Genomic DNA, 13,053 nt, shown 5'->3' with positions numbered 1-13,053 from the left:
GAACCGTTGACTCTCACCACGCTTGCTGCTCCCGGTTCGATCGATCTTCGCCCGTCACGTACAAATGTCTTCGGTTTCCTAATTCATATGTTCGTTTATTCGATACTTTATAAGGTGGACTCTGGTGTCACAAGAGAATAAGGGCGGCGGTGATGACATACCATCATCATTACAGTGGAAGGCTCCTTTGCAGGATGCCGGCTGAGAAGCAGTATTGTATAAGCATTATTGTGTTTCGGTCTGAAGGGCGCCGTAGCTAGTGAAATTAGTGGCCAAATGAGACTTAACAACTTATGACTCAAGGTGACGAGCGAAATTGTAGTACTGCTCAGAATTTTTGGGCTTTTCAAGAATCCTGAGCGGCACTGCATTGTAATGGGCAGGGCGTATCAATTACCATCAGTTGAACGTCTCGTGCCGTATTTTCATAAAAAATAGTCAAGTTTTGCTTCATGCGAGATAGTGACAGAACTAGGAGATGGATCATAAGATGTAAAAAGAAATTATCTGCCAATAACAGAGACATGGAAGATAAGTCAGTGGGAAGAATACGAGTGCTGACTGTGCCGAGGATGAACACTGCATACCTACTACACATCGTATCTTTTCTACCATAGAACAAAGAGGGGTAGTACAGAAGTTTCACTTAGTAAAAACCTTTCAAATTAATAGCAACTTTAGCTGCTCGCTAATAAGGTTCATTTTAAGTCGTACTCAGTTCGTAGCTACAGTGAACTTACCAATACATTGATAGTTTATGGGCTTTAAGATTTGCTCGTAAATCTTACCTATTGGATAACTACTTTGGTATGAGGCTTGTGAAAAAAAAACAGAAGGCGACATTTTCAAGCAAACTATCTCTTTCACCAACCAATCAGAAAAAGCCAAAGTTATCTTACATAAGAAGTAATTTTTACTAACTTTGACATAGGTATGTTTAAGTAGTATTTTTGTTGCGTCACTTTACATAATATATTGTGGTTCAAATGATTTGTAAAACGATGAAGATGTAAATGTTGATTTCAAAAGAGTGGCAATGAGTTTCTTGCCACTTCTTCTCATCAAAGATCAACCATTTCAGAGCGGAGTGGCGGTAAATTTAAAAAGAAAAGAAAACTTGACATTCGTGTTATTCCTTGATTTACATGAGTAAAGTGATTGGATTTGGTATACCTACCTAAGCGCGGAGTGACAAACGCCTCTTTCAATTTACTATTTTGATGGGTATATATGCAATTGGAAACTGAATTATAATATTCGACGAATTAATAGAAGTGCAATTAGTTAAAAATTTTGTTCAAAAGTATTTAAAATAAAAATTACTAGATTACTAATTTTTATTTCACAAGGAAATCATCTACGTAATATATTTTATTGCCTTTTTAAGTACTATTTTGTATATTTATATCTGGAAAAACTTGAAACACTACGTAAAAAATGCTTACTTACTTTGTTCTAGGCTACTCTAATTTATAGGAGACTGCAGTAACAAAACCTTGTATAAAGTTATAAGCTCCGCACTTATTAAGAATTCCGACGCCATCGATAGGAATTGAACAAAATTCAATTTACTCATTGAAATATATTGCTCACACAATTATCTTTTTAAATCCCTTACAAATTGATGGGCAAAGATAAATATCAAATTCCGAATTTCGTTTTAAACATGGATGATTTATAATCTGTTACGAAATAAAGTAGCGTTGTGTTCGTTTGGAATTGTTAATGTGTTTTTTGTCTGTAGCGGATGTCGCAGGTAGCTTATGTAGTTATAGAGCGCGCCCATTCATTATCCCACTTCTTAAAAGTAGGAGGCTTTAAAGTAGTCCAATGTGTGTTATATATGGTTGCTATCTCTGTATTATTTTTAATTAATTTCACATGGTTATAAATATATTCATACTTATAGTCCCAGAGAGTAAACAGAAATTACAATCCTCAATTTGCCACGGTCTTAACGAGTATCTATTCTTGGCCTATAAATTCAAATCAAACCCTATAAGTATAATATAGTATAATAATGTGACACAAACGAATAAATAAATTTTGCCTTTTTGATCTAGTTTTAAAGAAAGGCAGAACTCCGCATGCCAGGACAATGTAGAAGTGGTTGCGCACCATCGCAAGAGAAAATAAGAGATTAAAGTAGATTGACGGACAGGGGAAATAAACCGGAGTCGCATACATAATATTGATTTAAACATTATCATCGTCATCAGCCGCAAGACGTCCACTGCTTGACAAAGGCCTCCCACAAAGATTTCCACGACGATCCGTCCTGCGCTGCCCTCATCCAACGTATTCCGGCGATCTTGACCAGATCTTCGGTTTTTCACGTAGGGGGTCTACCAACACTGCGTCTTCCGGTAGGTGGTCGCCATTCGAGGACTTTACTACTCCAACGGCTATCTGTCCGTCGAACTATGTGCCCTGCCCACTGCCACTTCAGTTTCGCAATCATTTGGGCTATGTCCCTATATCTTTGGTTCTCCTACGGATCTCCTCATTTCTGATTCGATCTTGCAGGGAAACTCCCTCTCCATTGCCCTCTTGGCGACCATGAGCTTTCTCATAAGGCTCATAGTTTGCGACCACATTAAACATTATGTTTATATGTATGACTTCATTAATAATAAGGCGGCTTGGTAGTGAGGACTGCTGTTAATCATTTATTTTATTCTTATTGTTACTATAATTACTATCGATGTGACCCTCTGTTATAAGATGTAATTATAAAATTGTTCCTCACTGAGTTTCTTGGGGCCTCGTCGGAGCTGTGTCGCGATAGGGAAGCAATAAGTTTATTATGTAAGCCTCATAATTACATTGATACAATAGAATCAAAGATCCAATCAATCGTTTGATTAAATAGAATAAACAAATTTTGAATTAAACGTTTCACCTGATTCTTGTCGCCGAATTCCACCTTCGCACGACACGCCACAACTTAGGATATCATCCCCACCATCTGGATGTGTGGTGGTCCTCAACAGTGCGGCTTTCAAGGAGCTTTCTTCCACGTACTACAAAGCTGTGGCATTCCACAGCTCATTAGCTTCCTTGTGCGGTGTGTCCGGGACGATACGACATGGGTACCTTCAAAAAAAAGCGCGTACACCTTCCTTAAGCAAGAGAATATGGGCGGCGGTGATCACTTAACACCAGGTCACCCGTTTGCTCGTGTGTCCTACTTTTCCATAAAAAAGGAATATGTCTTAATATGTAAAATTACATATCTATGAAATAAAACTATTAAAAATTATGTAGAAGGCGCGCTCTATATGTACATGTGTGTTGTAGAGCAGGTAGCCACTCATACATTGACAGTAGGTCTATACTGAACACTTATTGTTAGTAAATAATCCGGTAGCGGGACTCAAGGCAGTGTCGAGACAAAAAGGTCTGGAAGAGGATTAGAATACATCAGCAGATTGTATCGTTAGCTTTGACACTTGAAGGATTGCGCGTGTGATGTTAATGAAAGTCGGTGAGATTCGATCAATTTGTCGGACATACTTTAGTAAATCTAGATTGCGTCCAATATATACAATAATAAGTCGCTCGCGCCTAAAATTTAGAATTAATTTTAAATAGAGTTAAATAATCCATCTTGGTATAAAATTTTGCAAATTCTGATATGTCTTCGATACTTCTTCCTCTTTAAGGATCTTTTTTAAAAACTCTTGAACTCTCTCAAAAAAAAAACTTTTTGAATTTTTTTATGTGCTAGCATTTTCTAGACGTTATTCCGAATATAATATGCCATCACTTATATTTTTAAAAGCAGTGGGAGGCTAGATTATGGGTACTACAACGGCGCCTATTTCTACCGCGAAGCAGTAATGTGTAAATATTATTGTGTTTCGGTCTGAAGGGCACCGTAGCTAGTGAAATTACTGGGCAAACGAGACTTAACATATGTCTCAAGGTCACGAGCGCAATAATTGTAGTGTCGCTCAGAAATTTTGGGATTTTTCAAGAATTCGAAGCGGCACTGCGTTGTTAGTGGGGCAGGGCGTCTCGTCCCTTATTCTCGTAAAAAAAGCTATAACAAGAATTAACCCGTTATTTTACTCGTTGACTAGTCTACCCAATCTAAAGCGAATACGATAACATTCTTTCGGTTCTTTTTCCAGAAGCCGTTTTAAATTTTAATATATTGTAATCCGTGATGCACTGTTATGAAGATAGTGAAAAAACATACTTGATCACAGATTACGTATTGAAATGCCTTCTAGAACATGTATGGATCTTATTGAGACGATTTCATCTCAATGTGAGCTTTAAAAATCAAAATTTATTAATATAATTTTAAATACAAATTAATAAAGTGAATTGTATAATTAAATTATTCTTTACGTTTTTTTTAACAATGTAATAATGTAAATAATATTAAGATAGTCTGATAGTCTGATAGAACATATATTAGCTTATACGTAAGTATCTACACTATGATATTAGGTACAGAATTCAGTAGGTGTTAAACATGAAATCTAAATGATTTATAAAGTACTAAACGACTAAAATGGTCATTTTCACTGCTATGAATAAAAATGTTATATTTGTATATAAAAATAAAATTATTTCTTCTTTAGCCGTTCTCAACCACTAAGGTGTAGGCCTCCTTCATCTTATGCCATCTTCACCGGTCTTGAGCAGCTTCCAACCACTTTGTTCCCGCCAGTCTTTTGATATCGTCGTATCAACGCATCTGCGGTCTTCCTCTCGGGCGTTTCAATTTCGCAACACGTTTGGTTACATCGCTCACTTTGCTTTGCTCTGTGACCCATTCGTTTCTTTTACGGTCTCTCAGTGTAACTCCTACTAGTTTTCTCTCAATTTCCCTTTGAGCCACCTGAAGTTTGTGGAGGATCTCCTTAGTAAAAAGTTTTAACTAAAAACCCAAGTCTCAGCCCCATAAAACAAGGTCGGGCAAGATGGACTGGTCGTGAATACGAGCTTAATAAATGATTTATTTCACATGAATTACGACCTATGGGCGACCTCTTGCAATTATAATTATTTTGTTTACCTTTTCCTCTACTATGAATATAAAATATATAATCCAAATAGTAAGTTCACATAATTTATTTAATCGTAGAACATCATGTTGGCTGAACACAAACAACAACCCACATACACTTTTTTCGGAAACAAGAATGCCCACACAAACGATTTAACATTACTCGTCTCTGGCTCCTATATAATGCTATACGATTATAGCCCCTAATTACATGGCATTAGGACTTTTTCATGTGAGCTAGATGAGACGTGGCTTGATGATCGTTTTATTCACAGAGCTATTGAGTAAGCTTTATTGGATGTTTGTATGAGACTGGAGTGATATTAAACGAAATAGTATGAGATTGCAGTTGACAAGTGTTACTAAAAATAAATAAAATTTTAACGGCCTTACAAATAAACTTGGTATAAAGTTATTCCAGGAATAATTTTTTTTCTAATGAAAATAAGGGTCGAAATGAGCAGGACGTTCAGCTGATGGTAATTGCCATTGGTACGCCCTGCCCATTACAATGCAGTGCTGCTCAGGCAATTCTTGCAAAATCCAAAGATTCTGAGCGGCACTACGATTGCGCTCATCTTATCGAGACGTATGTTAAGTCTCATTTGCCCAGTAATTTCACTACCTACGGCGCCCTTCAGACCGAAACCCAATAACGCTTACACATTGCTGCTTCATGGTAAAAATAGGCACCATTGTGGTACCCATAATTTAGCTGGAATAATGTGCAAAGGAGCCTAGTGTAGTGTATAGACATAATTAATATTATCTGAAAATATCGTAACGAAGACAAAACGCCCCCAAATCTTAGGCGACACTCAGACAAGACATAGTACGCTATTAAGAGACAAATGTAAATTTTATCTCCAATTTTCACATAATTTAACAATCCGAAGCCGTGTCTTTGATAATAAGTTGGAAGTTATGTTCTCTGTGAATATTTTAATAAATTACATTTTATAATTGGTGCTTTGACTATTAGATAAATTGGAATTAATTTGTGAGTTTGAGATTTTGTTTTTTAATTTCTGATGACCCGCGGGGCAAGAATGTGACCTGTGACTTAAAAATTATTTGAATAATGGATTTTGTGCGTCTCACAAACTGGTCATAACTTTAAACAGGCTTAATGTCAAAGTTGACAGTTGGTACGTGACTTTCCTGGGGACTTTAATATTATCTACATATTATTGCCTATAGGCTTAGATTAAGGATTGCTCTCCGCTGCGCTCCAACTAGATACCGTAGGCGTAGTCGAAAAGTGCTAACTAATACTACGCCCAAGTGTGCGTACTTGAGCCAGTCCCGAAAAATGTTTGACGTTGACGTGCAACATGTTCTGTTATAGTATGTTAATAATTGAAACTAAAATGCCGGGTTGCGTAGTAAAACTTTGTAAAAATAATACTACAAGAAATAAGAAGGGCACTGGGATCACATTTCATCAGTAAGTATTTTGTATTTTATTAATTTCAATGTAAAATAACACGAAGCCTATGTTACAAAACTTGAAATATGCCATTGAGTGTCAAGATGCACACAAGCATCTAAAAGTTGCCGTAATAAAAAAGCTATTGTACTTAGGTAGTGCTGTATCTAATTGAAGACCAATCCTTAATCGTATAGGTGTTCTTTTTTGTCGGAACGCTTAAACTTTTTTTAAGTATAGGCTTTTCAAAAATATAAAAAAAATAGTTTACTAAAGTTTGTTTTTTCGTTGTAGTTTAATTTGTTGTATTGTTAACTAGTTGTTGTCCGCGACCTCGTCTGCGTGGACGTTTAGTGTCGCCTAGAATATTATTATTACTATAACAACAAAAATATTATGCCATATGAAAATTTAAATTCAATCTATTCAACAGTTTTTGCGTTTTGCCCTGACATACATACACACAAACATACACAAAATTATTTAAAGTACTCTTTGGCTTCGGTATTGTTTGTAACACACATCGTAAGTAATATTCGCTCAATTTAATTATATGTATCTAAGGATATCAATTAATAACGCATAGACGATCTATAACACAGAACAGAAAAGCCTAGCTTTTCCTGTTCTGTGGTCTGTAATCATTTTGTTGTATTCTTTCAGTGTGAACGTTTGTTTGCATTGCGTGCGAAGTATTGGCTCGGGTCCCTTGTTAGAAAAAACGGATGAATCTCTTAATTCATCATTTTTCGTGTGTATGTTACCTTCGCTTTGTTACGACACACTAATGATTGTATTATCATGCCTGTCTCCCAGTGGAGAAGGTGGAAAATTCATACCTTTATTAGCTGGGACCTGACATACCTCCCTTAGTTCACTCGAGCCGACTTTACTAGACCGAACGTTAATAGCGCGCCTTAAGATTTTTTCACATAAAATTAAACTTTGGTGAAAAGTATTTAAAACCTCGGGTTTTCAAATAATATCGAATTGAATCTGCGATATTAACTATTAAAACCTGCAAAAGTTTTATGTTACACAAATAATTATTTCCATTCCCAGTCAAGCCCGACTGATCAAGCGATAATTACCGACGTGCCAACAAAAAAGTATCTCGGATGATTCAACAAATCAAATCGTTAAAATTCTAGCAAACGGTCATTGCCACGTGAGAAATATCTGATACACGTAGGGTACGACACACAAAATACATACAATAAGATACCCAGACCCTTTGAAATAAGGTCGTATTTACAGTGTATGTACACTCAAGGATCATTGTTTTTGTTTTTGATTTAAGAATTCCAATAAAAAGTGTCTGTCCCGTCATCGCGCTTATTAAATATTTCGTTGTTACGACTTAATCATTGAAATTTAAAAACCACAAACGTTCTCTGAATATTTTATGATTGGATCTCAACCAACGCCTGCGACCTGCCCTGGTTAAATTATAGTTTGTTGAAAATGTCAAGTTTTTGCTGTGTAAGGATAATACAAGGATAATAGGATTATGCGTCATTCGATATTAAGTCTCACGGTGAAGGATGCAATGAGATTTAATCGGGGTCATTGTGTGATGCGGTTAAATAAATAAAATTAAATAAATACAGAGTATGCCAGCCAATAAGAACTCAAGAGCGAGTAGTAACGCTGTATGTAGGTTTGACAACGAAAAAATATTGTTTTAAAATTACGATTACATACCTATCTATATTATTGGAAAAACTAAGCAATTTTTAAAAGGCGACCTTATACCTATGACGATGACCTAGGTAGATACAGTTTTGGGGAAGGAAGACAACCCTATTGTCGTCAGAATAGGTAAGAGTCACGCGATATAATGAGAGGCAATTTCTAGATACATCAAAAAGTAGTAAATTGATGTGATTTATCGATATTAAAATCTAAATTATCGATAAGATGCTCCGTTGTCTTTCTATTTATTTGTAATCTATGTATATATATAAAAATGAATTGCTGTTCGTTAGTCTCGCTAAAACTCGAGAACGGCTGGATCGATTTGGCAAATTTAGGTCTTGAATTATTCGTAGTCCAGAGAAGGTTTAAAAGGTGAATAAATAGGAAAATGCTGCTAAATTAAATAAAAACAACAAATTTGTTTTCCTTTGATGTGTCCATACATAATTTCTATGAGAGAATTTTTTGATGGTATGATATATTATTGACAAATTCATATAAAAACATTATTTTATTTATTATATACAGAACAACGTCTGTCGGGTCAGCTAGTATAAAAATAATAACCTAGATATCATACATGTTTTTGTTTTATCAACAACAGTGACCACCGACGATCAAATCACCGTCTGGTTTGTTTGGTGTCGAATGTGGAATAGCTGTTTTACGTCCTACGTTTACTCACGGTTACGTATATTATTTTTTTTTAAGTCTGTACAGATTGCGGACAAGCTTTTTTCTTTCCAACGGATCAACATTCTTCGTTTGCGTATTCACTTCTACTCCATTTTGTTAGGAAGGCGTGTCTGATATTTCTAAGATGTTTATTTTTTACAGAAATTGAAATGGAGTTCACAAAATATCCTGAGTCGGTGACGGCGCCCGTGGGTGATGAAGTGACCTTCGAGTGCGCCGTCCGTGTTCCGGGAGAGAGGCTGCAGTGGAGGTGGAAGCCGGCCAACGATGACAACTGGAAAGAATGGCAGGAGACTCCAGGGACCAGTCAGAAGGACAGCGTCTCGACCAAGCTGGTGATTGAAGTTAAAGAGGATACGCCAGATGCCCTGTATCAGGTAAATCTTTTGTGTAAAAGTGATATATTGCTACTTGGTATATATGCTTATGCAATAGTCGAACAACTACGTGCGCGACCGTCCCACGCGTGTGACTGGAGGTTTCTTTGCACAGGATGCCGGCTAGATTATGTCCACAACGGCGCCTATTTCTGCAGTGAAGCAGTAATGTGTAAACATTACTGTGTTTCGGTCTGAAGAGTGCCGTAGCTAGTTGAATTACTGGGCAAATGAGACTTAACATCTTATGTTTCAAGGTGACGAGCGCATTTGTAGTGCCGCTCAGAATCTTTGGGTTTTTCATGAATCCTGAGCGGCACTGTATTGTAATGGGCAGGGCGTATCAATTATCATCAGCTGAACGTTCTGCTCGTCTCGTCCCTTATTATCATAAAAAAAACCACTCGCTACCCGCTGACATCTTTAATACCCCGTCCCCACCACCGTCTGTCACCCCGTGGGACGGTCGCGCACCTTGATATTTTTTTCACCTAGCTGTTAAGTTTTCCTGCCTTCCTTGTGGGATGTTTCCAGGCTGATACGAGATAAGCACCTTCAAAAAAAGGCCGGCAATCGCATCCAGTGATTCCTTTGGTGTAACAAGAGCTAAAAAAGAGAGTCTAAATGTTAAAACTTTTGCAGAAAGCGGCGTCTGACATTAGCGTAAAAGTCCTATTTTTGACATATTTGAATATCAGAGTTATACATATCCTACTAATATCTTCCCTTTCTTGGCGTGCGTCCGTACAGAATGGGATGTCGCTATGCCAACTTAATGGCTGACAGGTTTGCCCTGAATGTTTCAGTATGACAACTCTCTTTGTTACTTTACTTCAATTAATGATTCAAAAAATTAATTACTAATGAAATCGGTAATTCTGTACACAGGCATCGTTATAATTATTCCAAAATCTAAGAGATTCCGAAGTAGGTTCTTCGCAAGCTCGGTTCATTATCAAGTTGCATGAGGATAGCGTGTCGCTGAAGAAAGACTGAGAAGACATGCCAAGCCACGGACTTTAGATTTGCAGAGATAAACTGACACCAAAACGTTCTTAGTCAGTCATGTGAAAGTTATCTATTTATATTAGTAATAGTAAATTTACCATTAAACAAATAGGAAACAATTTTGATCAATACAAAAATATTATCAAATGAAATCAAAATCACGTTGTATTCTCTTTAGAAGAGAGCTGTTCGTGCTATATATAAGCTTGGTTATAGATAGTCTCTCAAAGATAAATTTAAATAAATAAATATTATTACTGTTCACTGTCAGTACATTTATGAAATTTTAATATACGTTCACAATAATCGTCACCTTTTTACTCTTAATAGTGATTTTCATTATTATAAGACTAGAAATAAGGGATTGCTTGTGTCTAATTCTAGTAGCCTTCATAAGATACATAATAGTTGTAAGGGTAAATGTATACCTACACTTTTATAATAAAGTCCCAGCCAATGTCCACGCATTATCTATAAAGAAATTTCAATGTTTTATTAAAAAATGGCTTTGTCGTAAATCCTACTACAACATAGTACACCTAATCCACAGCTGAATATCTAAGTGATCCGGCAGCCTGGGATTAGATTATGATTATACCAACAGTAAAATATTGTATATTTGATAAAAAAAGAGCGCAAAAAAAGGAATGCTGTAAGAGTTTCTTGCGCCGCAGTGAAGACTCTCAGAGTGCCATTTGTTTCCGAAGCGGTAGTTGTGTCTAATATATTAGAAATGACATCAAAAAGAATTGTTAAGGAATCAATTTTGAGACAATAAATCCCTTTTATGCCTTTTAATTACTTTATTCATGTAGTTCAAGTAAATGACACTGATGATTATCCAAAGTTTTCTTTTTATAAATACCGCCAAAAACCATGTACTCACCCTTCTGTTTTGTGAAGGTATTCAACTATTTAGTATTTAAGTATCGATATTTTCCTTAGATAATATATATGTCTAGATAGAGTCTCTTGCTGTTAGACAACCGATAAAAACAGGCCACGAATATAAGTTTAGTGTGTGTGACAAGCTACGTCTTACACTCGCGATTGGTTAGTTCTAAATAAATTTTTTTCGACGTTTTCACAGCTGTCATAAGTCTATCTAGACGTATATATGATCTAAGATTTTTTTCATTCTTTCGATTTGAATGATCTTCGGCCGTTTTCAATAACCTATCTATCCCTAGTTTTACTTACTATAGATAGATAAATCTTTCCTTTTACGCTTACTTACATTTCAATAACCTATCGATATAAATCATTGGACGATAACTATTATTAAACGTCACCGTCACGTCACCCATCGGTGACTTTTCGATTGAAAATAGGGGTTATTTTTCGATGTTTGAGTCAAAATAAGGTGAAAAAATTTAATATTTCAATTCTAATAAATCACAGTGTGTTTGGGACATAAAAAGGTAAATTTTCACCAAATTTCGTGAAAAAAAAATAGTTTTGAAAAAGATAAAGATAAAAAAAACAAAAACAAAAACTTGGTTTTTGAATTTTTCCCATAAAAATATTATGTTATGTCAAAAAATTGTTAAAACAAAAGTTGTAGATCTTTTTATTACCTACAACTTTGCTATTTAACTTTTTTCCATAGGACTTTTTTCAGTTTTTTGCCTTAAACCACCACCCCTTTTCCACTTCCCGACCTCAGATAGCCCGTAATTTATTTTTCTTTCAATTTTGCTATATTCTCTTCCGTTTCCAATGGGTTTCATCCTACTGTTATTTGTTTGGTTTCAAAAATTAAGCCATCGAAAGAATTTTACAATATTGTTCTATCTACAAACGTAGAGTAGCACGAGGAATAAATAATTTTAAGGATTTTTCCTTTTTTAGGCCAAAGAAGTATAACTTCTTGCGTGCATAAATACACACACTTGTTTTTTATTTCAGTGTATAGTCTGGTATGGTGCAATAAGTTTGGTGTCTGTTCCTGCCCGATTGTCTATAGCAAGAATAGATTTAAGTCGGAATACTCCAGAGAAGCGAGTCATTACAGCACCATTGCACAACACCGTGGTGTTACACTGCAAGGAGCCTATATCTGAACCCCCAGCTATATTGACCTGGTGGAAGGAGAACAAAGTGAGTGTACTTAAAAACTACATTTTTATGATACAGTTCAGTTTTTATTTAAAAGTATTACTGAATTTGGTGTATTCATATTACTTCTTAATATACATATATAAATGCAGTGTCTTGATGTTTGTTTCCAGTGAACTCCTCGTAAACTAATTAACGGATTTTAATGGGGATTACTTCATGGAGTGCAGTTCAGTTCAACTATAGAGATAGCATAGTTTTTATTTCGATTGGGTCGCATCATTTTTTTTATTTCCAATATTTGTTTTGTATGACATTTTCTATGACAGAATTTATTGGAGCACGTTTTGACAGTTCTGCTGTGAAACAATTTCATTATTAAAACAGGCATATTTTACGAAATAATTCTTGATGTTATGAAATATTATTGACAAATTGATAAATAGCAGTACTTTATTTATTATGTACAGAAGAACATCTCTCCGGTCAGCTAGGTACTTTATATTTATAGATATTTTTCTTATGAGAAAAACGATAAGTGATACACCCTGCTATTACAATGCAGCGCCACTCAGAATTCTTGAAAACCAACAAATTTTGAAAGGCATTGCCGGCAACGCATCTCTTGTTGACACCCGTTGTTGCGAATGTCCATGGGCGGTTGCCTCGCTACTCCTCATCACGAAGTCTCTTGAAGCCATTTGAGCTCTCGTTTATAAAAAAGCAACCCAATTGCGCTCGTCACTTTGAGACACTTTCAATTA

At 35.8% G+C, this 13,053-nt stretch overlaps 1 protein-coding gene across 1 annotated transcript in view; it reads left to right on the top strand.

The window, feature by feature from the left end:
- Positions 1-13,053, top strand: part of LOC126966674 (interference hedgehog-like) — an 86,128-nt gene that overhangs the window by 39,635 nt on the left and 33,440 nt on the right. Inside the window, exons 3-4 of the mRNA XM_050810816.1 lie at positions 8,988-9,223; positions 12,140-12,331. Of these exons, the coding sequence (XP_050666773.1) occupies positions 8,988-9,223; positions 12,140-12,331 (428 nt within the window). The remainder of the gene's footprint in view (positions 1-8,987; positions 9,224-12,139; positions 12,332-13,053) is intronic.

Source organism: Leptidea sinapis, chromosome 11, assembly GCF_905404315.1.
Source record: "Leptidea sinapis chromosome 11, ilLepSina1.1, whole genome shotgun sequence".
Taxonomy (NCBI): Eukaryota; Metazoa; Arthropoda; class Insecta; order Lepidoptera; family Pieridae; genus Leptidea; species Leptidea sinapis.
This window is presented reverse-complemented; position numbering and strand designations above follow the sequence as displayed.